The sequence below is a fragment of the Colletotrichum spaethianum genome (genome assembly GCF_022836535.1).
Source record: "Colletotrichum spaethianum MAFF 239500 DNA, contig05, whole genome shotgun sequence".
In the NCBI taxonomy this organism is placed as follows: domain Eukaryota; kingdom Fungi; phylum Ascomycota; class Sordariomycetes; order Glomerellales; family Glomerellaceae; genus Colletotrichum; species Colletotrichum spaethianum.
Genome location: NW_026054775.1, coordinates 274,946 through 296,991, shown reverse-complemented (window position 1 = coordinate 296,991; position 22,046 = coordinate 274,946). Strand labels below are relative to the sequence as shown.

Genomic DNA, 22,046 nt, shown 5'->3' with positions numbered 1-22,046 from the left:
TCGCTTGCTGACGGGATATCATTCCAGTGACGTCCAACCGTTCACCTCGGCCCGCAGCAAGCCGCCCGTAGCCGAGCACCTTCTTGCCCCGGTTGGACCTCAGCTCGGCATCTAGCTGGGGTAACTTGGATCATCAATGGGAGGGGGTTGAAGTTGTGCTTCCTGATTCCTTCTCTTCTTAACCCATCTATTCAATCTTGTTGAAAACTATAGCCATGACAAGTGTTCGAGCATTCAGATTGTTGGCGCGACCGGCGCGTCAATTGCGACCCCTCGCCGCCCCGGCCCTTCAGACCCGACACCACTCCTCCAAGCACCCCAAGGGGTTTGAGGCACCATCACAAGCCGACCTTGTCGAGCTGCGCGAGCGTGTGCAGGACTTTACAAGGCGCGAGATCACGGAGGAGGTCGCCGCGAACACGGACAAAAGCAATGCATTTCCCAACGAGATGTGGCAAAAGCTGGGTGAGGCTGGTTTCCTGGGAATGACGGCCGACGAAGACGTCGGTGGTCTAGCCATGGGTTATCAGGCGCACTGCGTCGTCATGGAGGAGATCTCGCGTGCTTCCGGCTCAATCGGTCTCAGCTATGCGGCGCACTCCCAATTGTGCGTCAACCAGCTCCAGCTCAACGGATCTCCGGAACAGAAGCAGAAATACCTCCCCGGGCTGATTGCCGGTACAAGTGTCGGTGCGCTGGCAATGTCCGAGTCTGGGGCCGGAAGCGATGTGGTGAGCATGAGGACAACAGCGACAGCCGTCGACGGCGGCTACGTCCTGAACGGCTCCAAGATGTGGATCACCAACGGCCCGGATGCCGATCTCATCGTCGTCTACGCTAAGACGGAGCCCGACAAAGGCTCCAAGGGCGTTACGGCATTCATCGTCGAGACGAAGACTAAGGGCTTCAGCTGCGCGAGAAAATTAGACAAGATGGGTATGCGAGGCAGCAACACCGGCGAGCTCAACTTTGACTCCGTCTTTGTGCCCAAGGAGAACGTCCTCGGCAAGATCAACGGCGGCGTGCGGGTGCTGATGGAAGGTCTTGACCTCGAACGCCTCGTTCTCAGCGCTGGGCCGCTGGGCATTATGCAAGCTGCGCTGGACGTGGCCTTGCCCTTCACCCACCAGCGTAAGCAGTTCGGCATCCCCATCGCCCAGAACCAGTTCATCCAGGGCAAGCTGGCGGACATGTACACAAAGCTTCAGGCGTCTCGTGCCTACACCTATGCCACAGCCAAGACCGTCGACGAGGAGGGCTCGATTCGGACACAGGACTGCGCCGGTGCTATTTTGTATGCTGCCGAGAGAGCGACAGAGTGCACTTTGGACAGCATTCAGCTTCTTGGCGGTATGGGGTACGTGGAGGAGATGCCAGCTTCCAGACTTTTGAGAGAGTAAGTGACCCGGCAACATTGCCTTGCTGAGAATGTTCACTGACAAGTTCCTAGTGCGAAATTGTATGAAATCGGGGCTGGTACTTCAGAAATCCGGCGAATGGTCATTGGGAGGGCGTTCAACAAGGAATATGCCCATCTTGCATAATGGCGAAAACGATAGACCGAAAAACCAAGAGTACTGTCACTCTTGACATAGACGCCAAACAAAAATTTCACAATACTTTCTGCGAATGTAAAGTGTGACAGGTTGGGCGACGAGAAGCCATGGCGCGAATGAAACCATTATCGCCCGACGCCACCACAATTTGCAAGCCCCGGGCCTATGCTCTTCACATTGTCCGGGTCTTGCCAGATAAACCTAGGTTGATACATCCGTAGCCGAAACCCCCCCTCGTCTTCTTGTACTTGAAGGGCACGTAGCAGAGATCCTTTTTAAATCAGCTTCTGAAGAAATGCCGGTAAAATCCATAGGGATTATCTGAAGAGCGCGTGAAACTAAAGTTCTTGGTATATCCTACAACTGCCTTCGACTCCCACTCCTCACATTGCCACTACCAGCTTTCAGGCCGCCCTACATCCTGTGCAAAATCTCTAAAGCGAGGCACCTAACTTCTGTCAAATCTGCAACCAAAGCTCGTCGTATATAACAGATGAAGATGCAAGCGTTATACAGCCGCATAGTTTACACCACTAGTGTAAGGTTGCATGTCTGAGAACACCAGAATCGAAGGTGCGCTTCCAAGACCCCTAATCTGCAAGGAAGGTGCAAGCGGATGGCCGAATGTGGTATTCCCGAGCCGGCACCCTAGTTCACCGTCCAAGTAGCCAAAAGTGTGTCTTTTGTGTCCGGGACCCGGGGGTGGTTCAATAGAACGACGGCGACAACGGAGCGGGATGGACAAGGTACGGTGAAGGGTGCGTGGTGGGTGACACGAAAATCAGTGCTTGTCGGTCAGTCAGCCACCTCCCTTTCCGCGTCTCGTGTTCATCAAGAAATATACTAAGAAGTGGGTAAGGAAGAGGACGGGCGAGCCAACTGCATGGTCATCCCAATCAACGTGATAGCGAGATAGTGTGGACGGGAGACAGACGGGAGATGCCAGCATGCAGCATGCATAAAAGAAACGTTGGACACAGCCTATGGCCGCTCTCCGAAGCGGAGGTCAGGACTATGGCGCTACGCGTTGCCCACCAAGTCACCGAGAAAAAGAAGGCCAGACCCTTGGCCCTAATCTCATGGCATTCTAGAACCTCCATCCCGTGCAGGAAAATTGGGGTAGCTGTGGGGAAAGGTCTTCCGAGAAATGCCCAATGTTTTGGCTCCAATACCCGAAAAGACTCTTAAAAAAAAAGTTGGAGCTTGGTCACAAGCTCGTTCACAGATTCTCGTCTTTTCTTTCCCAACCCGACTCCACAGGGTCCCTTGGGCAAGACCGGAAGGCATGGAGACCTTGACCAGGGTTGAAGGGGTTTCTGTCGTTTCTCTCCTGTTCCGTCTCCAGCACTAAAGGGGGGGGGGGGGGGGGGGGGGGGGGGGTAGACTTACCTGTACACATAACTGCGTACACTGCTGGGCATGCCATCCCCGTGGGCACTCCCAATTGGGCATCCACTGATTAGGGGAAAGGAGAGGAGGCTCAGGCTCTCTAGCCGGGCATCCCGGTAACAGCCCCCAAAGTGGTCTCGCCCACATCCACCCCCGCCCCGGGGTTGTGGTTCTAGTGTGGGCGGTGGGCGGCAGCATGTCCGCTCGGGCTCCAGCCTAGCTCCGGGGCAGCTCCTCGCGAGGCAGTGCGACAACGGAGGGAGGAAGCTGCCACTTGCAACCTGCAACGAGATGGTCGAGACTTTGCGACCCAACGGCCAGGACATGGTTTTCCACCCGGAAGCGACGAGACGCGTCCACCTGCCTCAGCATCGTGAACCGTTTTCCATACCCCTTCCTTGCTAATTGACCAAGTCACACCACCACCGATCCTGTCTTACCTAACCTCCTTTCCCGTGCCTGTATCCCAAGCTCATAAACGAAGCACTCCCTGCTCTTCTCCCCCTTCTTCTCCAAGCTTCCACACGTCTCTCTGCCAGTTCCATCTCTCCCGCCCACGCTCGTATCCTCTCCCCAACGAGCCACCTCCAACCGACCCCGGTTTCGACGGATTTCCCGATACAGACTCACTTCAAGGCGATCAGAGGCAATCGCCTACCTCTCTTCCCCTTGTCCCACGTCATCAACCCCACCAGTGCTCCTCAAGTCGTTGCTTTACTCAACTTATTGTGCCCTAAATCTGCTGGAACTGATCGCCAGTCCCATCCTGCCAGAGAAAGCTAGCTTCATCTCAGCTGGCCCAAGTCGCCGCCCTCCAAAAAAAAGGCTAGCACAGTGACATCATCCCGCCCGCCTCAATCCCAAAACTAAACGGTCCCCCAAAAGCCAAAAGGGCTGCCACAATTTGCTCTTCTCCCTTCTGGTTGGTAACCTTGTTTCAACCTCTGCCCGCCGCCTCACGGACGACGACAGTCATACCCATAGCGCCGGGGCGTAGGACACAGAACAGATAACTACAATGTTCCGCCCCCTTAGCACCCGCCTCGCGCGGACGGTTCGTCCCATCACTCAGCACGCCCAGGTACGCGCCAAGTCCTCCCAGACTTCTGCCACCGCAGCCCAAGCAAGCATCGCGGCCACCAAACCCCAGCAGCAACAGCAGTCAAGATCAATCAGCGGCAGTCCCAATGTTAAAGAGAAGCCCCATCCCGGCCAGTACTCGAGAACCGACCCCGACGTCACGGTCGAGTACCCCGAGGACCATGAGCTTCCCTCCAGTAAGCCCGTCCGCGGCCACGGCGGTGGCATTGGCAAGCCCACACTTGCATCCTTCTCTCTGGAGGGCAATGTCGCCGTCGTCACCGGCGGTGCCCGTGGTCTAGGTCTGGTTATGGGCCAGGGCATAGTCTACTCAGGCAGCGATCTCGCCATTGTCGACCTGAACAGTAAGCGTTGCCTACGGTCTTGTTTCGCATCCCACGAGGGCTGGTTACTGACATCAAGACAGAGGAGGAGGCAGAGCTCCAGGCCAAGAACCTGATCGAGGCATTCAAGAGAGAAAACCCCGAGGCAAAGAGGTACGCCCAATCAATATCTAAGTTGAACCTTGACAGAGGCAATTGGACCCTAACCGTGTAATGCAGAGCCCCCAAAGTGACTGCTCACCACGCAGACGTTTCAGACCCTGCGTCCGTCGAGGCATGCCTTGCCGAGGTCCTCGCTGCCCACGGAAAGATCGACAACCTAGTTACGTCGGCTGGCTTCACCGAAAACTTTGATGCTGTCAACTACCCGATCGACCGCATGCGCAAGCTCTGGGGCGTCAACGTGGACGGCACCTACCTCTTCGCGATTGGCGTTGCGAAGCACCTAATGGAGCGCAAGTCGCCCGGCAGCATGGTCTTCATTGGCAGCATGTCTGGCTCCATTGTCAACATCCCTCAGCCCCAGGCGTACGTCATTCTTTGTCTATAGTTCTCCGAGTAACGATTTGCTGACATGTAGCGAACAGGCCTTACAACGCTGCCAAAGCCGGTGTCCGCCATTTGGCCGCTTCCTTGGCCGTCGAATGGGCCCATGCCGGCATTCGCGTCAACTGCATCTCCCCCGGCTACATGCTCACAGCTTTGTAAGTGCCCAGCATTTGCCAAGCGATGTACATAAACGATTGCTAACTTACTGCTGCAGGACCGAGAAGATCCTCGACGACAACCCAGACCTGAAGCAGAAGTGGACTTCCCTGATTCCTCAGGGTAAGATGGGTCAGCCCAAGGACTTGATGGGTCCTGTGACCTTTCTTCTGTCCGACGCTTCTCAGTACGTCACGGGCGCGGATCTCCGTGTCGACGGCGGATACACTGTCACATAAGCGACCGATTGCACACTGGTGTTAGTGAGAGGAGAAAAAGCTGGAAAAGCGATGAAAATTATATCATAGTACATATAATGGGCGTTTTGTTACAAAGACATGGACATTTCTCCGTTGGCAGTCGAATTAGTGATACAACATCAATACCAACCTCCTCAAAAGTCAATTGATGGATTTCCGGCCAGACCTAGCATGTGAAAAAGAGCAAGACCCATAGCTGCACTCCGGCCATCCAATTTGGCGAGGCTCGTCTGCCGGGCCCGATGAATCCGTCCGCCCGATATGCAGTGCGACGAAGACCGTAGCACTGCGCCCGCCCAACGGACCACCGAGCGTTGCCGAAAACCGTATCCCACCGGTCCCCCTTTCCGACAGTCATGCGTCCGACCTCACCGGGCCCGACCCCCACCCTCGCCTCGAGGGCAGACGGTCTTGACGTTTCGGGGACGCGGAGTTGGCGTCGACGGTTCCGCAGGCGGCTTGTTATCGCCCATCATTGTAGGACTGCAGACCAGCCCCGCGCCAATATGTCACCAGAAACCGCGGCAAACACGATTAACAGCAGAGCCAGTAACCGTGATGTGACGAATGGAACAGTCTGCTCCCTCCCTCCCCCGTCCAAGCCGAGCCCACCCGCCCGACTGCACCCGCTGCCCGTATATGAAACCTCGCGCTCTCTCTCACGCACTACCTCGAGGGCTGTACAACCAAGGGAGCGCGGGCGCGCGGCCGGGGGGGGGTGAAAGTGGGTGGGAACAAGGTAAGATGGGGTGCATGCGTGCTGCACATGCTGTACATGCTGTGCGACGACGACGCCGGTGGGAACGGGGGCCTGGGCCTGCTGAGCGCCGGGTTGGCTTGCAAACTGGCTAGGGTGGAATATTGAGGGGGGAGGGGCCAAGGCAGGCAGGCGAGTACCGAAGCACACCTCGCCGCATGCACGCAGGCCTAGCCCATTGAGAGCTGTCTCGTCGAGGCCGAGTCTTGGGCCCTGGCCTTGGAGGGTCGGTTGGTTAGCGGTGTGCGTATGGGTGTGAAGAATGGAAGGCCCGGTGTGGGCAGCTGGACACAGCCTCGTCCTGCCAGTGCCAGACATCACGAAACCGCGGCGGCAGTACGACGGCTCCCATACCCTCGACGTGCCGTTGTCTCTGGTTGATCTACAGGAGACGGAGGCGAGAAGCCCAGATGGTGTTGGGACCGTGCCGCCGAACCGGAGGAGACAAAACACGGCCTTTGGGGGAAGTTGTGCTGGCGTACGATCTGGGAAGAGTCTCACCGCCGCCGCCGGCGGTTCGAGTCACTCGATGCCCGGGCGAGACTTCCTACTTGAAACTCGGTACCGATTTTTGATTCAGGTCTCAGCAGCCGGTCGAAAGGAGCGTCTTTGATGAAACCCAAGACACGAGTAGCCGCAGGGCCGTCGGGGGAAAATGTCACTCGCCCGCGAAGACGTTGCAATTTGCCTCTGCTGTCAGCACAGGTGGCAACATGTTCGTGGAAAGTCTGTACTGTTCCAAGAGGGGAAAAAAGGAAGTTGTATACAAAAAGCCTGTAATATGAAATGTGAGCAAGAGACACCTCATCCAACCCCTCGTTCGAACAGGGCCATAAGGGTTGCCGCCATCCCGCTAGTGTGTATATGTGTGTATATGTGTGTGTGTGTGTGTGGAGAGGGGTCTGGCTATCTTTAGTTCCGAGTTGGGAGACTTTGAATAGTCGGCAACCCAACAACCCGCCTATGAAGTCGAGCTGCCATTGTTGCTTAAAGGTTGGATTGGACGAACCTTATCCCCCCCTCCGTCACACCAAGGACCACAAGGGGAGACGATCTCTAGCTGGACGTGGGGATGGGATGGGATGAGATGGTACGTTACTGCATGTCTTAGTCAGCAGACGGTTTCCAACGGCTAATCAGCCAAAAATACTCCTTGAAGCTGTGAGCTAACCTCCCCCTCTCTTCCAGCTGGAGGTACCGTCGTAATTACCTACCCCGCAGCGGGCAGCCCTGGTCAAGAAGCTCCAGGGTAGCTTCAAACAGCTTCCCTTCCCATCCATCCAGCCTGTTGCCCCTCGCGCTCGACATGGCAGGTCAGGGGAGCCAAGGCGTGGGGGCATCTCGCGGCTGGGGGACCTCGCCTCGTGGGGTGGGCAAGCGTCAAGACCGGTCTGGAGAAGGAACCCACGGATCTCTGTCTCGATAGGTCTTTTTTTGCTTTCCAAGACATTTTTCGATTGCGTAATGGCTTGCGATATTAAGGCTTCGCTTTCTAGTCTGCCCACCGCCTTCTCCCTTGTCGCAGAATTTGAGCCTCGTGACCAGTTGCGCATTGCTTTTCTCACCTTCTCCGCCCCCTCTCTCCATGAGGAATCTGCCACCCCTCTGCCCTCTCACGCTTATCTTCAGTCTGAAAGGGTTGACCGGGCTGAGGGAGGACGTCCTATTGTCCACTTCCTTTCTGCGAGTCAGATCATGGGGCAGTCTTTAATATTCTCAGTAATACTTGACTTGTAGCGGCCGCACCTTGCGGCCTTGTTGAGTAGGCCGAGTCAGTCATTCACCTCAGAAATCAGCTCAGGTCTTTCTTGGACCTGAGCTCATCCCCTGCTGTGTCTCAGTCGAGACAACGCGCACTCATCTTTGCAATCACATCGCCAACACAAATGGCACGTCGGGCGTATTCTGGAGATGGGTTTGTTGAATACCGAACAGCTCTCTTATTCAGTGTGGTTCATCGGATCAGTTGAGCCGGTTGCCGTGCAGTGTCGATCCAGGAGCGAATCTCCGGTTCAACATTAACCGACCCCCTTTGAACGGTGTCGCCACCTTGCTGGAACGGCTGTAAACGCATGAAAAAAATTATCTCGCAACTCGCTCTTTTCCCTGCAATGCTTGTCGGGCCGTCGCCTAAGGGGGGGGGCCCTCAACCGCCTGTATGTAACAAGAACGCCTCATGCGATGCATATCCGCCGATCTACTCCCAATCGAGAGTCGGCCTTGTTGAGATGACGAAGAGAAACAGAAAACAATAAACGTAGGAGTTGGCCGCACTGAGCTATAACGGCCTGGACCGACCAACTCTTGGAATCAAAGTAGTCGGAGAATTCCGATTTTTTATCTTCCTCAAACTCCATAAGCCCCTTCCAATGCAGTTTGTGCTTCGCAAATTAGTACATAGATTATATGATGATGATGATTATGATGATGATGAGTGGCACTGCGCCTTACGGCCTCTGCCTCGGCCTGTCTCCGATGCGCTCTTTCTCGCGCTCTAGAAGTAGGGTCAGCTGGCTTCTCGTCCGGGCCAGTGGTACGTCGGGGGTAGAGCTCGGCATAGTTGGCGTGAAATGTGACGATGACGAAGTTCGCCGAGGCGTCCCCCTCGGTTCCTCGTTGCCGGACCCCAAAGCTTCCAAAGCCCGTCGATCTGGGTCGCCGGATATCGAGACATGGCCCATAGCCGCGACATTGGACGTGCTTGCCGTGGCGGTCGAGAGCAGCCCTTGAGCAGAGCCACGACCTATACTGGCCTCTCTCGGCCGGTACGTGTCTACATTTGAGTGTGTTCGTTCCATGCGTGGAGCCGAGAAGACGGAGCGCGATGATGAGAAGGACCCGATCCTTGGTGATGAAAGTACGGGCGATACAGCTGAGATACTCGTAGGCGACCTGGGGCCTTCGTTTTTCGCTCTGTTTCCCTCGTAGCCAGATAGTTCGCTTATGGACCTGCTCAGCGGCGCGGAGGCCGGCGCTGGCCCGCTTGCTTGGACAACGACCGGCTTCTGCCGCGCTTCAACGGTCGGAGGCGACTTGAAAGAGCTTGTAGTTTCCGACAATGGTCGGTTGATGGGTCTCTTTCCTAACGCTTTGGCGCTAGGGGGCTGCTGGACCGCTTCGGAACCGGAAATACTCTGGATTGTACCCTGCTCGGAATGAGGCGGCATCACGTTGTAAGTCCCAACGTGTTTGGTTCCGTTTGCAGAACCAGCCTCCTTGGCCATGACGTCAGAACTTGTTGAGGACTGTGAACTCATCCTCCTTGGAAGGACTGGTCTTCTCTTGTTCGCGGTTGAGGCCACAAAGCGTTTGGTCGGGGTCGAAGCCTTTTTCTTGCTCGATTTCGTCGGCGATGCTATTGATGAGATGCGCATTTCCAAGCCGCTGGCTGCTGTGCTGCCGGACGACGTCCCCTCACTGGTTTTGTAGTCCTCGTCAGCAGACTCATGTGGCGATACGAACCGAGCCGTTGGACGGGGTCCGGATTTTGAATCGCCCCTGGTTTTTTTCAGGATCGGGTGCGGCGGCGGCGGTCGAGATGATGAGGCCGAGAGCTCCTTGAGAGCCGACTGCTCTGAAATCATCTTTATGTCCTGGTTCATCTGCTGAGCGCTGAGAAGCGGGTCAGATTCATGCTGGCTGTTGAAACGGGGCGTCTGTGCATCGAAATCAGCAAAGGCCAATGTGGTGCTGGGCTACGGTGTGAAAATTACCGAGGGTCCCTCCCAGCGGTTTGGTGAGCCTCTGAGGGGCACAAAGGTTGGGCCATATGAAATGTGTTCCCAAATTTTGGCCACGGTAGCTGCTTTCAGCTTGCACCTGTCGCTGCCCATCACATGCCACCAAAGATTTTCCAGACGACGAGCGGTGGGATCAACCAGCTTGAGGTTTGTCGTAGTGTAGACTGCAGTGTGGCATTAGGGCTGGGGACCGGGACAACGCTGAGAATGGTTGGGTGTTGGCTTGGGTATGACTTACGGCGCCACATTCTTATGATGAAATCTGCCGGAAGAGGCTGCGTAAGTGCCGCAACATCCTCGTAGATGCGCCTGTCATCCTTGACCAGGCCCTTTGGTAAATCCATCTGAAGCTAATGTGTTGTCTACCGGGACCAGACGGCCAACGGTAGAGACGGCGAAAGACTAAAATGTAGAAAAGTCGAGGGCTCAGATAGATGGCTGAAAGGCATAGATAGCCCTGCCGTCGTGGGCAATCCTGCGAGTTGTGACGAAGATTACCTGAGTAGAACGGGGGTGTTCATGATCGCGCTACAGCTGAATCTGACGTAGTAGAAAGTTGGTGCGACGGGCAGTTCGGTTCGACAGCAGGCAACAAGACGCAGATGGCTGCAAGTGAGAAGCAAGCTGCAACTTGGGTTGGTCACTCGGCCCACGGCCAACTGCGGGCACAAGACAGGCAGAAGTTTCGTTGAGTCGAGCGTTTGATGCGATTCGGATTCGTGGTTCGAAATAAGCCAAGGTTGAAGCGCTGGGACCCGGCGTTTGCAGATTGTCTGGGCCCGGATGGCCGTTTTCACGAATTGGCGGTGTTGGTCAAGAGGATCGGTTCGCCGATATAGGGATGACAGCGGCATGAACTGGCGGAGTGGTGGTGATATGGGCAATGACTCGGCGTTTGTCAAGAGCAGTGAGACGCAAGAACCAAGACGAAGATGGATGTTGACGTTGAGATGAGATGGACGGTGAGAGACGGACGTCAAGGTACCGTCGGTACCTTTTGTTGAAGTCTGAGTGAGTGGGTGATGCGATGAGGTAAGGTGAGGTGAGGTGAGGTGAGGTGAGGTGAGGTGAGGTGAGGTTAGGTCAGGTTAAGTCAAAGACCCGGAGACAGAGGATGCCAGCCGCGGATGGCAGGCAGTGTTGAATGTTAACTCTGACAGGAGGCTAGACTTTGATGAACAAAAGGGGCCGGAGCTATCGGATTCGTGTCCGAGGTGGGATCGAATCGTTCGATAGGCCGGTCTACAAGAGAGTCAGGTCTGGAGCCCATGTAGGCGTATGTTCTTGTTGTTGACTGCGGAGGAGCTGGCATCGGTCGAGGACGGATGGCAAGCGAAGGATGATGAGGGGAGATGGCGTGGATAGAGCACACGCGAGAAGAAGGAAAAAAAAACGGAATATCCAGGCTCAGATTGGGGGACCGGGCGGGGGGTTACGAGGGCAGTCGGAGGTGAAGGCAAGACGCAGTACAGGAAGTACCTTGGATGACTGAAATGCCGTGCCGCGCCTCGGATTGCCCTGAGGAAGGGAAAGGGAAAGGGAAGAGAAGGGGGCTTTAGAGCAGAGAAGACAGAGAAGAGAGAGGCAAAAGGACGGGGACGGGAGGGAAAGAAATGGGTCAGGAAAGGGGACTTGCAGACTTGAGGCTTCTAAGCCTGAGGTACCTGACCTGACGTGGGCCGCAATCACAGTGCCTGTCCAGTGTTCAGCGTTCAGCATGTCCTTGTCTAGTAAGTGTTGTGCGCGTGTGGGTGTGGGTGGGTGTGAGTGAGTGTGTGAGTGGGTGCCAGGTGCTAGGTGCCCTGTCTTGAAGTCGGGTGCACCTCAGCGCCAAAGCCCTCGAGAGCTGTGTGTCCTGAACTGTGGCTCCTCGTGAGGTTCTGCTTTGGCCAACCGGGGCCTAGGTTGGAGTTTGGTCTCGAATGGTTTCTTGACTGGACTGGGGACATACCAGCGCACTCGCAGGTACAGTATACAGAGGAAGAGAGAGGGGGGGGAGAGAAAGAGCATGGAACGAAGGGAATATAGCCGTATGGTCTCGTCTGGTCTGGTTCTTGGTCCAGTGGCAGGTGAGAAATGCAACGCAATCTAGCCCGTCCGTGGTGGCCGCCTCGAAGTTGCCGCATGTTTACCCACAACTCCCACAACTCCCTACGTACCTAAGTACACATTTGGTCAGGATAGACAATGACAAGGGGTGCCATCCATGGTGTGTGTGTTCATTCTCTTCCATTGAACCCTCATGGAAACCCGACAGACGAAATACCTATCTCAAGAGTCTAAGCTTTAGTGGGCCTCGGCAACAGGCACTGTCGTCTGCAAAGAGCAGGGGACTCGGGTCCGAGGACACGGGCACCAAGGGGGAGGAGGCAGCAGGGGCAGGATGGCGAGCGGGTGGCAGACACAATGGACGGTGAACCTGCACACTGATGGGCGGGAAGAGGGAAGGGGAAAGGACGCCGGTCACTAATCAACATTGGCGTTGGCGACGGCCATGGCAATAGAAGCAGGCTTGTTTTTGCTGGTTGTTTACTTTATTTTTTTCGTCCTTGCGCTCGGTGCTTTTCCAACAGTAACAAGCAACAGGTGCAGCACGATACTCGAAGCCCATGAGCGTCCTACGTATGTGCACGTAGAGCAAGAACCTTTCGGGATGACCCGGTTGTCTCCTTCCAGTGCTGACCGATGTCCCTGTTAGGCCCTGAAATGATATTCTGTCGGACGAAGTGCAAGGCGTGAGACCCAAAAGATAAAGACGGTGGGTGACCTCGGGCTTCTCTTTTGGGCCAAGCACAACAGGAACAGACTGGTGGGCACTTTGACATTCTGTCCTGGAGCCTAGACAGGCAGCATGCTCTTCATCCCTTTGCAAGGAAAAGGGGGAAACGATATGTATGTAGCCAGCCATTATCTTCACGTTTGGGCTCCTCTGCTATTTCCCCAAAGTGGGCTTGGTTGCTCCCTCCCCCCTCCCCCTTGTGCTGTTCCAGTTTTCCGAACGGACGTTGCTCCAGGTCCTCGTAGAACCCGAAAGCGGCTGCCGAGTTAAGGGGGGAAACGGGGGAGGAGACGGGAAACAAACGGCGACGGCGACGGCGACGACCAAGACAATGTTCCCCTCTGGACTGTAGTGTACAGATGCAGATGAGGGAAGGCAGTGCATGCAAAGACAGCTAGCAGGAAGGAAGGCAGCCGGGGCGGCTTCTTGCGCACACTTCAGGTGTGACTTGGACGTTCACCACGGCCTCGCCGTCTAGGATGGAAGTTACCTGACGTTAGTTCCGTTCCGTCCAGGTACCTGAGCTTATCTGACCTTCCACGCCTTCCGCCCGGCAACTTCACCTTCAAGGGCAAGAGTACCTCGCCAGCACAGCAACCACCACCCGCCCGTTTCTGTATGTGCTCTTCTCCTCTTATCCGTCCCTCATGCCATCCGAGAGTCTGAAGGTCATCGCCAACTGAGATCGGACCTGGGCCTCGGTCCATCAAGCTCTAGACCGGTAGATCTGTTTCTTCTTCGGGCATTTCGATTCCCAGCCACGACGACTTACATCTCATCAACCCGCCAGCCCCGGCTCCATCCATCCATGCATTCGCCGCTATCCATTTTTGTCATGAGACCGTCGACGTTCTGCACTGTCCCGGCTGCAACCCATGCCTTTCCAGAGTCCGCAGGGACATGCGCACCTGAAGCTCCTTGGACATTGGCAACCCAGCGAGACGACGCACTCGTTTGATTATCCTACAGCCACTGAGCGCCCGACGATGGAGCCCTCAGGGCTGCAGCACTCTACTGTATATCAGATCCCTGGCCGTCTTGCGAGAAGGGACGGAGATCACCCACAGCCAAATCTGATTCTGCCGCCATCCCCTGGCGAGACACATCGTCCTGGGCGGGGGAACCAGAGCAAGCAGCGACAGATGGATGCTTGTCAAGATGCAAACCGTCGCGGCACATACAACCCTTTCCACGACTAGCATACACCGTCCCAAGGCACGACCTGATTTTGACCTTTCTCCTGCCCGCTGAGCACCGCCGCACATGCACGCCCATCGCCATCGCCCACTACAGTGAGCGACCGAGAGGCAAGAGACTTGCAGCAAGCACTACGGTATTCGCACAGAGCTACAGACGCCAGGATTAAACTGCGAAAATAATTCCAGCAGGGGTGCGGCCCCCACGTCCCCAGAAAATGGCGTTCTAGAACAAATTGGTGTGCCTTGGGCCGCCTCTGGTGGTGTTCGCCCCCTGGGACTTGGGAGTCGTCCGGCGTTAACCATCCATCCATCTGTCACACCCGAGCCCCAAGCCCCGGCCCAGCATGATTAGATGCCAGTCACATTTCGATTTGATCGCCTGCTGGCTCAATTAACTGATAGGAACCGGCCGAGTCCAATGGCCGTTCGCGCAAAAATCACATGAACTGAAGCAGCGAACTCCTAGCACCGCTCCCCGGCACGAGTGCTCATGGTTTGCTGAAGACGGGGAGGAGATGTAGGTCGCCTCGTGCGACACACAGCCCTGCGTCTCCTGTCTCAACTGCTTCTTCCGACCAAACGTCCATCCCGAATCAAGCCCGGCCAACTTGTTGGGACGATTCCCGGCCGGCGCCTCGGTAGGGCGTGCCCTAGTATAGTTGGGCGACATACACCCATGTATCCCCGTCTGCCAGGGCAGTGACAAGGGATGACTCTCCCCAGCAAGACTACACGTGTTGCCAGACACGCCGTACCTTGGCATGGCAATCCATCGTCTCGATCGCCAGTGAGTTGTGCGTGACCTGGCGCATCCCACTGGTCCAATACCGCCTCGGCCGAGACGAGTCAAAAAATTTCTGGTCCCACGGTAGCAATCATTGCTCTTCACGGCTTGCGCCAAACTGCTCACCTACAGCACAGCTGCCTTTCACACCGCCCCCTCTCTCTGGGGACAGCTCAAAAGCTGCCGGCTATGAATCGACGTGTTTGACAGCGGCTCATAGCGCAAGGTCCAAGTGTGGAAAAATCGGAGGTGTGGAGGGTGGGAAGGGGGAAATAGTTCAAGAGCTCCAGTCACATCGCACCACATATCAGGCCGTTTTTTTTCACCAACCACAAGACCGTTGAAACGACCTTTTGTCTGAACCAAACGAAGCGCTCTGCAGAACTCAACCGAGTGCGCCTAGCTGCCTGGGCTCGTAAGACAATCCTGGGGACCAGGGTCGGACTAGGCAATCGATGCTTCCTTTTCCCGACCTCGCGGCCCCGTACCGTTCCCCAACTTCCCCTGGTCGCTGTGGTCTTCTGATCTCTTTCAATGCGGGGGGAGCATCCGAGAACCACGTCGGGTGACCAGACGCCGCGACCTTACGACACCACAACTCCTCCCCAGAACAGCAATGCATGGAGTCATTGGCTAATCACTTGACGAAAGTCCAAACACAACCGCCCCCTCGCTGCTACTTTCGGGGATGGTGGGAGCGCGGTGCCGTCTCACGAGCAACACAGAATGAACCATGAAGACGGCCTCTCTTCCCGCCTCATTTCCTCGACCTACAAGCTCGTCCCATGTTAGTCGACTCACGCGTAGAGGTTGATACGGCAGAAGACAACTTGACGCCGCCGAAATGAGGCAAGACGACAACGGCCAAAGCTCCTTTTGCACCATTGGCAAATAGTGGCATTGCGCTACGTAACGCTAGCGAGGTCGAATACCAACAAGCCCGCCCGTGGCAAGACACAACCATCCGGCCCTCCGCTTTCTTTCCCGGCCGACGACGGCATGAAAGCCAAAGTGAGACGCCGCCAGTTAGCCATCCTTTCCATGACGACTAATGTATGGGACGTCGGCCAGGAGCTAATGCGCCAATGCTTCTGCGGAGTGCCGCTCGACACCTGTGCATCAAACCACACCGATGGAGGCCATGAGTCGTCTTGGCCCGCTTGGACTCTGGGGTAATATCCACCATGACGTTGCTTTGGTCCCTTCTCGAAGCACCCCTTTGACAAGGACAAGTGACACAAAGCTATCATTGAAAGCAGCTTTGACGGGTTGATCATATCCGTAGCGGTATGTGGTGATGCCGATACCAGACACGGCGCTATGCTGGAGCCGCCTTTGCTAGTTCATATACGATTTCAGAAGCCGAAGGAGCTGCTCGATTAGCCAAGACGTCGTCTTACCCGCGCAAACGAGCTCGTCACAGAGAAGCGATCGCTTTTGGATGGCTACCTCACGCCGCACATTGTACGGCTGACACGAGGATCTGTAATGAAGGATATGCGTTTGCGGGCTCGGTGGCCAAGTATCGTCGTCGTCGTCGTCGTCCTTGGCAATGGTCGTGGCCGAGAGTAACCCGCACCCGGGCTGCCGTTGCACAGTTCCTCTCACGAGGCTCATCCGGGGGGCGTGGCGGATAGACTCGGCTCTTTGGCCTATCCCTGTGAGAAGACGTAGCTTGCGCGGTAACGCGATGATGACCCACTCGCTCCAGACAACGGAAGGAGCAAAAGAGAGACCCCTTCCACCAATCTAACCCGGCTACTCACAGACAATAGCGCTTAATAATCATTCAAGAGTCAGTCAGGCGATGGCATCATATCGAGCTACTCCTGAAAAGGATGGTAACCGAACAAATCGGACTATGGCATTGATGATGGTGTTTGATTCGAGTACGGATAATACCCCGCGGTTGTTGTTTGGTATCTTTGTAATACAGAGAAAGAGCATGGTACACATTTCCACTTCCCACGCAGTGCCAGTCGTTTCCACTCATTCCGTCCCTCAACCTTTGGCGTGGTATGTTCTCTCTCTCCCTTCATCTGTCCCCGCGGCGGAGGGTGGGGCATACATTACTGTTGCCCGACTCCCCTCTGTACCCCTCATATTCGACGGCCTTCCTTGGCCGGCCCCGATCTCTGCAGAGAAGACTGTACTGTAACAAAACGTAGGAAAGTAGCAAGTTCGAAGCGTGTGTGCGTTGCGTATGTATGTATGTGTGCTATGGTGCGTGTGGAAGGGTGGCGTGTTCCTTCTTGATCCAAGTCGTACGGGGAAGCACAAAGAACGCCCGCTCCCGCTTTTGGTGACGATGTCGATAAAATGAATGATGAGAAATGGCCAAGCATCCCAAGGCAGAGAAGCTGGCTGCTATTAGATAGAAGATGTGATTACCTGAACTGTTGGAATGCCACTGTCCTCGGTGTGTGTGTGTGTGTGTGTGTGTGTATGTTTTGCAATGCATAGGGGGAAAGCTCGTCGGGGAAGCAAGAGTGCTGGTGATCAAGGCACGCAGCACGCCTCTGAGCACATCATGCCCGACGCCTAGTCGTCCAGCTTGAACATCCGCCGGAGCGTGCCAAACTTCTTCTTTTTCTTGCCGGAGCCGTCCAGTTGGACACTGCCCTCTCGGTCATCGGGCAGGCCCGAAGTGAGCACCTGGTTGGTGCTTCGGCGCTTCATAAACACCGGCCTCGACGCGTCCATCGGTTTGTGGTTGTCTGCTGTCACGGGCCGCTTCTCGTCGTCAATCGCCTCGACGAGTGGCCAGTTATCGTGGGTCGCCTGCTTCTGTACCTTCGGCAACGTGGTTGTCCCGCGGATGGCCGAGATCTCGGAGACGCTGCGTTCGAGTTTGGTGTCCATTCTAGCGCCACTCTCGCCGGCGGGGGGCCGCGAGATCTTGCCGACTTCATTATCCTTCTTGCGTCGGAGGACGGAAAGGAGACTGCCTCGGCGTTGATGACTGCCCGGCCTGGACATCACTTGGGTACCCATAGATGGCGTTGTAGACGTCTCGACGAGCGCACCTCGCCCAGACCCAGAACGGTGTAGCCCATGCCCGTCCGATTGAGCCTTCACAAGGCGACCATTAGCGCCTGAGACCTTTCTTGGCGAGACGGGCTTTTGCTGTACTGGCGGTGGCACAACCTCTTCATCGCTGCTGTCAGGCAGGTCCGGCGAGTCTTCCGCCTTCTCGTCATGGCGAGGAGGAGGGACCTTCATGGCCGCGGCGGCGGCGGAACTCGACGCGCGCATGCTCTTAGGCATGCTGTGAGCAGCAGGTGCAGGAAGTGGTCTTTCATCTTCATCACTAGATTCGGCAAAGCGGCTGCGGAATCCGGATTGTCCAGCATCCTCCTCGTCGCTTGAGTCTCCAAACCGGCTCTTGCCAGGCTTACTAGCAGCCTTCTTGGACGACGACTTTCCGAAAGTGGGCAGGCGCATGCGCTTCGTGCTTCCATCGCTGGAGTCGCTGCGCAATGTGCTGCGAATAGTCGTCCGGTTGCCCATGCTGACCGGCGGCGAGACGGGTGACGCTGGGGGAGACATCGACCGGAGGCTGAATCGCGAGTTTCTGCCGGCTGTCGGCGAGTCGGTCTCCGTGTTGGTTCTCATAGATTTGCGGAAACCGAAGCCCTCCTGCTTGGGTCGGGCCCGTCGAAAGCTGCTTTCGCTAGAATCGGATGCACGACGACGGAGAGTCGCTTGCATTGCCTTCGCCATCTCTACACTAGACATTGAGTTATCCATTGAAAGGTGCTTCGCCCGAGTGTCTTGGCTTGAAGGCGGGCCTTGGAGAGAGACCGGCCGGCTGCCTACTGCTGGGTTCGCCCGAGGTTGCGGTGCGAACCCTGCGTGAGGTGAAGAGCCGTTCTGCCTCAGAGACTTCTTCATGCCACCCGAAGTAGCAGGTTGTGATAGTTGAGCACTCTGGGAACCCGAGGTGTCAGATCGTAGTGTCCTTCGCATGCCTGTGCCAGATATTGCCGATGCTTGGGCTTGCCCGCCACGCATCGTCTTCTGAAGTTTTCCGTTTGTAGATACAGTTTCTTGGCCCTGTCGACCTCGAAAAGTCTTTCGCATGGTCGCGGGAGGTTCTTCATCTTCTTCGTCGATGGCTCTCGTTCCGGGCTGAATCTGATAGACCCGCTCTGGATTGACAGATGCCTGCTGTTGTGTAGCTGGGTCGCTTTTTCGAACAGACTTCTTTCTCTTGACTTTTACAGGCTGGACAACCTCTTCGAGGTCTCCTTCAGCCCCAGCCTCCTCTAGAGCTTCCTGTTCCAGCTGCTTACGCTTGTCGCTTGTCAGTCCCCTCCAGTAAAGTTTAGCCTTCTCCCAGTCATCTTCAGGTTGCTGCTGAGAACTGGCGGAAGGTTGTGTTGAACCAAGTACGTTTTCGGACGTGACATGAGAGTCTTCGGGCGTCTGCTGAGATGGGTTTGCCATGGCCTTCTGGTAAAGCTTGTGAGAGAGTTTATCAGAAACGGGCGACGCGACGACAGCGTTCAAAGACATGAAGCCATCACCGTCGACGTCTGAGAGGTCTTCATAGGCGTCACTGTAGATACTTTCACCCTCTGACTCAGACTCTGCCATAGGGCCTGGGTGGTGATCGGGTTTGGCAGAATGGTTTACACCATTGGATACTGTCGTCTGTGCTGGTTGATTGTTCAACGCCGTGGCCATTTCAGGCTGGGTACGACGAGAAACGTTGTCCTCGCTCTCGTCCTCCGGAAAGCCTCCAGGAACATCGAAGTAACCTTGCTCTGACAAGCTGGCAGAGCCATTAGCCCCCATCTCCTTCGGAATTGGAGTTGGTTGTATGACGGATATCAAAGGAACATCCTCGTCCCTGCGATTATTGCTCTTGCTGTTGTCAAGGACTGGCGCCGTCGATCTCGATGCAGCGAGAGTATCGTCGACCAACTCAGAATGAGCAGCTATAATCTCGTGCTTGACCTGTTCAGGGGACAAAGTAGTTTCAGGCTCCTGAACAACTTCTGAGTCTTGGAAAACTTCCTCTCCATCCTCGGCGTCCGAACTAGTTGTGCTGCTGGAAGAGTAGTACCCGTTACCTTCTAAGGACGTGACTACGGGCGGCAACGGCTCCCTGAACCTTGATATGTTCGCAGCATTTCTGGCCGTTTGTTCCTGGCTGAGTATCGCACCAACATTGTGATCGATAGACTGGCCGTTCGGGACTGGCCGGTCTTGGTTGCGTTCAGGTGTATCAGGTCCGGATGGCGAAGGGGACTCGAGAGGTCGGACAAGGGGTCGCTCTTCCTCAGAATCTCTTGGCTTCTTCTCGCGAACGCTGCCAAACGAGGGTAGAGCTGGCCGAGGCTTCATCACTTCATCGTCATCAAGAGCTACCACATCCTTCTTCCTGTTCCTACCCAGGTGGTTATACCAATGCCGTTTGGCCTGCTGTGGACTAGAAGGAGCTGGCGAGTCGAGGTCCGGTTTCGGGGCAGGTTGTCCCATGACCTTGGTGTTCTCATCGTCAAAACTGACCCGCACACTCTTTTTACGTGGCATCGGTGCCTCCACAGCAGTAGCCTCGCTGCCAAACCGACTTGGCCCTGAAGCTTCAGAACCGTCATCTGAAGGTGAGGCACCGCGCGACGGACTGGCCGAGTGTTTCATAGCCGACTTTCGGGGCGAGACTGATCTCGGAGGCGGCTCGTGCCTAATAACCAGTTGATCTGGGCCAAGGGCAAAGCGTGCAGATCTTGCAGGACTGGCCGAGTGCGCACGTGCATTCCTAACGCTGCCGGGCTGCTTCAAGTGCGGCGGACTTGATTGCCTTTGGGATGACACATTTACTGGAGACTCGACAGCCGTGCTTTCGGACGATAAGGATGGCTGTTTGGGAGGCGCCGACAACCTCAGGGGTACTGCTTCGAGAACATCAACAACATCACTATGCGCAGCCGATTGTTCAATGGGTTCTGCCTCATCGCCTGAGCTTGCCAACTCATCCTCGGATTCTTCCCGCACCGTGGATGGTTTCCTTCCCAGAATAGGGGCGCCTTGGCGAGGTTCCGAGTGCGGCATAATCGTGGCCCCGTCGCTTTTTCGTACATCCCGGACGACCGGCTGCTCGGCTTCAGGAATGCTAGCAGGCTGTTGATGAGCTGGCTCAGTGTCGACAGTTGTGGAAAGTCTGTTAGTTACAGGATGTGAACGAGCTGGTTCCTGTACGAGTGCCGGCGCAGGCTCCGGTGTCTGCCTTGACAGTGAGACCGGCTGCGCAGTTTCCTTGATCTGCGATTGATTCTGCAAAGTCTTTTGCTCGGGCGCGCCGGTAATAGCTCGAACTTGCGGCTGTTGCCTTGGCGTAATTACAGACGGGGCGTCCTCAGATGCGATCGCAGAACCCTGTACTCTACCAACGGTACCTTTGGCCAGGTGAGAACCGCTCCTTGCCAAACCTTGCTGCTGCTTTGACTTCTTGACGGGTTTTTCAGCAGCGTCCCGAACGTTCTGCTCCCTTACCAGCAGGTCCACCTTTGGTACCATTCTCCTGGAATTTGGGTCATAGACAAGCGATTGGTCCGAGGTCGTCGTCGTTCGCGAATTCACCGACTCTGTTCGGCGGGGCGAGGCAAGTCGCTGGCTAACTGTCATTGTCATGCTCTCGACGGTTGGTGATGCCGGGGGCGATGCGCCGGGCATCCTCGGGTATGAAAAGTTTATAGAAGAAGTTGGGCTTACAGCTCCCGGGCGAGACTCTGGAGAGGTAACGCGCACTGGGGCATCTGACTTCCTGACGTTGGCCAAATTGCCCTCGGCTGCGGCCCCAAACCATGATCCGGCACCCTCCTTGTTCTTTTGACTGGCGACGCGGAACGGCTGCATCTGCAGGCTAGTCGCTCTCTTGTGAGAGGAGCTCTGGCTCGTGATAGATCGCATGTCGTCCGGGATAGTCGGGACTGGCGGCGCATCCTCATGGGTCATCGGGGTCCGGTGCGGAGACGGCGAGCGAAACGTTCGCTCGGTCATGGAGCTCTGACTAGGGGATCTCTGTAGCCCTCGTCGCGTGTCCTGGCTCCCATGTGACGACACTGATGTGCTGCGTTTTTGTGTACGCTTCGTCTGTACTTCGGCCACATTGATGGGCGTTGTAGGCCGCGACCGTAATGCGGCGGCGGCAGCAGCGGACGAGAGGGAAGAACTGGATGTGCGTCGCGCGAACGCTGAGGCAGCGGCGGTAGCGGCGTTCGGGTTCGCAGTTGCGGCGGTTAACGGCTGGAGTCGTAGGATGTCAGTATCAAGTAATAATGAAGTCCTCGGAGCGCAAGCAGTGCCGGTCGAGAAGTGGGTGTGTTGCCGTAAACCGATTACATGCAGTGCATGGTGGCAGTCAAACTGTAGGCAAAGAAGATCAGTCTGCCGCAATCGTACATACCTGGCTGGCCTGCCGGTGGCGCCTCGAACCTCCAAACAT

The 22,046-nt window shown here is 56.0% G+C and overlaps 4 protein-coding genes across 4 annotated transcripts; 2 read left to right on the top strand and 2 right to left on the bottom strand.

Moving 5' to 3' along the window:
- Nucleotides 1-215: 215 nt before the first annotated feature.
- On the top strand, nucleotides 216-1,400 carry ColSpa_02632 (isovaleryl-CoA dehydrogenase, mitochondrial; the record flags this gene model as incomplete). Its single annotated transcript, XM_049268844.1, has 1 exon — nucleotides 216-1,400. The coding sequence occupies one exon, from the start codon at nucleotides 216-218 to the stop codon at nucleotides 1,398-1,400; it is 1,185 nt and encodes a 394-aa protein (XP_049124801.1).
- A 2,563-nt stretch (nucleotides 1,401-3,963) lies between these two features.
- ColSpa_02631 (D-arabinitol 2-dehydrogenase [ribulose-forming]) lies at nucleotides 3,964-5,313 on the top strand (the record flags this gene model as incomplete). Its single annotated transcript, XM_049268843.1, has 5 exons — nucleotides 3,964-4,390; nucleotides 4,453-4,522; nucleotides 4,589-4,897; nucleotides 4,957-5,073; nucleotides 5,133-5,313. 5 exons carry the CDS (start codon nucleotides 3,964-3,966, stop codon nucleotides 5,311-5,313), a joined length of 1,104 nt encoding a protein of 367 aa, XP_049124800.1.
- Nucleotides 5,314-9,319: 4,006 nt separating this feature from the next.
- ColSpa_02630 (uncharacterized protein) lies at nucleotides 9,320-10,175 on the bottom strand (the record flags this gene model as incomplete). Its single annotated transcript, XM_049268842.1, has 4 exons — nucleotides 9,320-9,487; nucleotides 9,554-9,703; nucleotides 9,805-9,995; nucleotides 10,070-10,175. The coding sequence occupies 4 exons, from the start codon at nucleotides 10,173-10,175 to the stop codon at nucleotides 9,320-9,322; spliced, it is 615 nt and encodes a 204-aa protein (XP_049124799.1).
- A 6,959-nt stretch (nucleotides 10,176-17,134) lies between these two features.
- ColSpa_02629 (uncharacterized protein) lies at nucleotides 17,135-22,046 on the bottom strand (the record flags this gene model as incomplete). The annotated part of the gene is made up of 2 exons (XM_049268841.1): nucleotides 17,135-21,847; nucleotides 22,008-22,046. The coding sequence occupies 2 exons, from the start codon at nucleotides 22,044-22,046 to the stop codon at nucleotides 17,135-17,137; spliced, it is 4,752 nt and encodes a 1,583-aa protein (XP_049124798.1).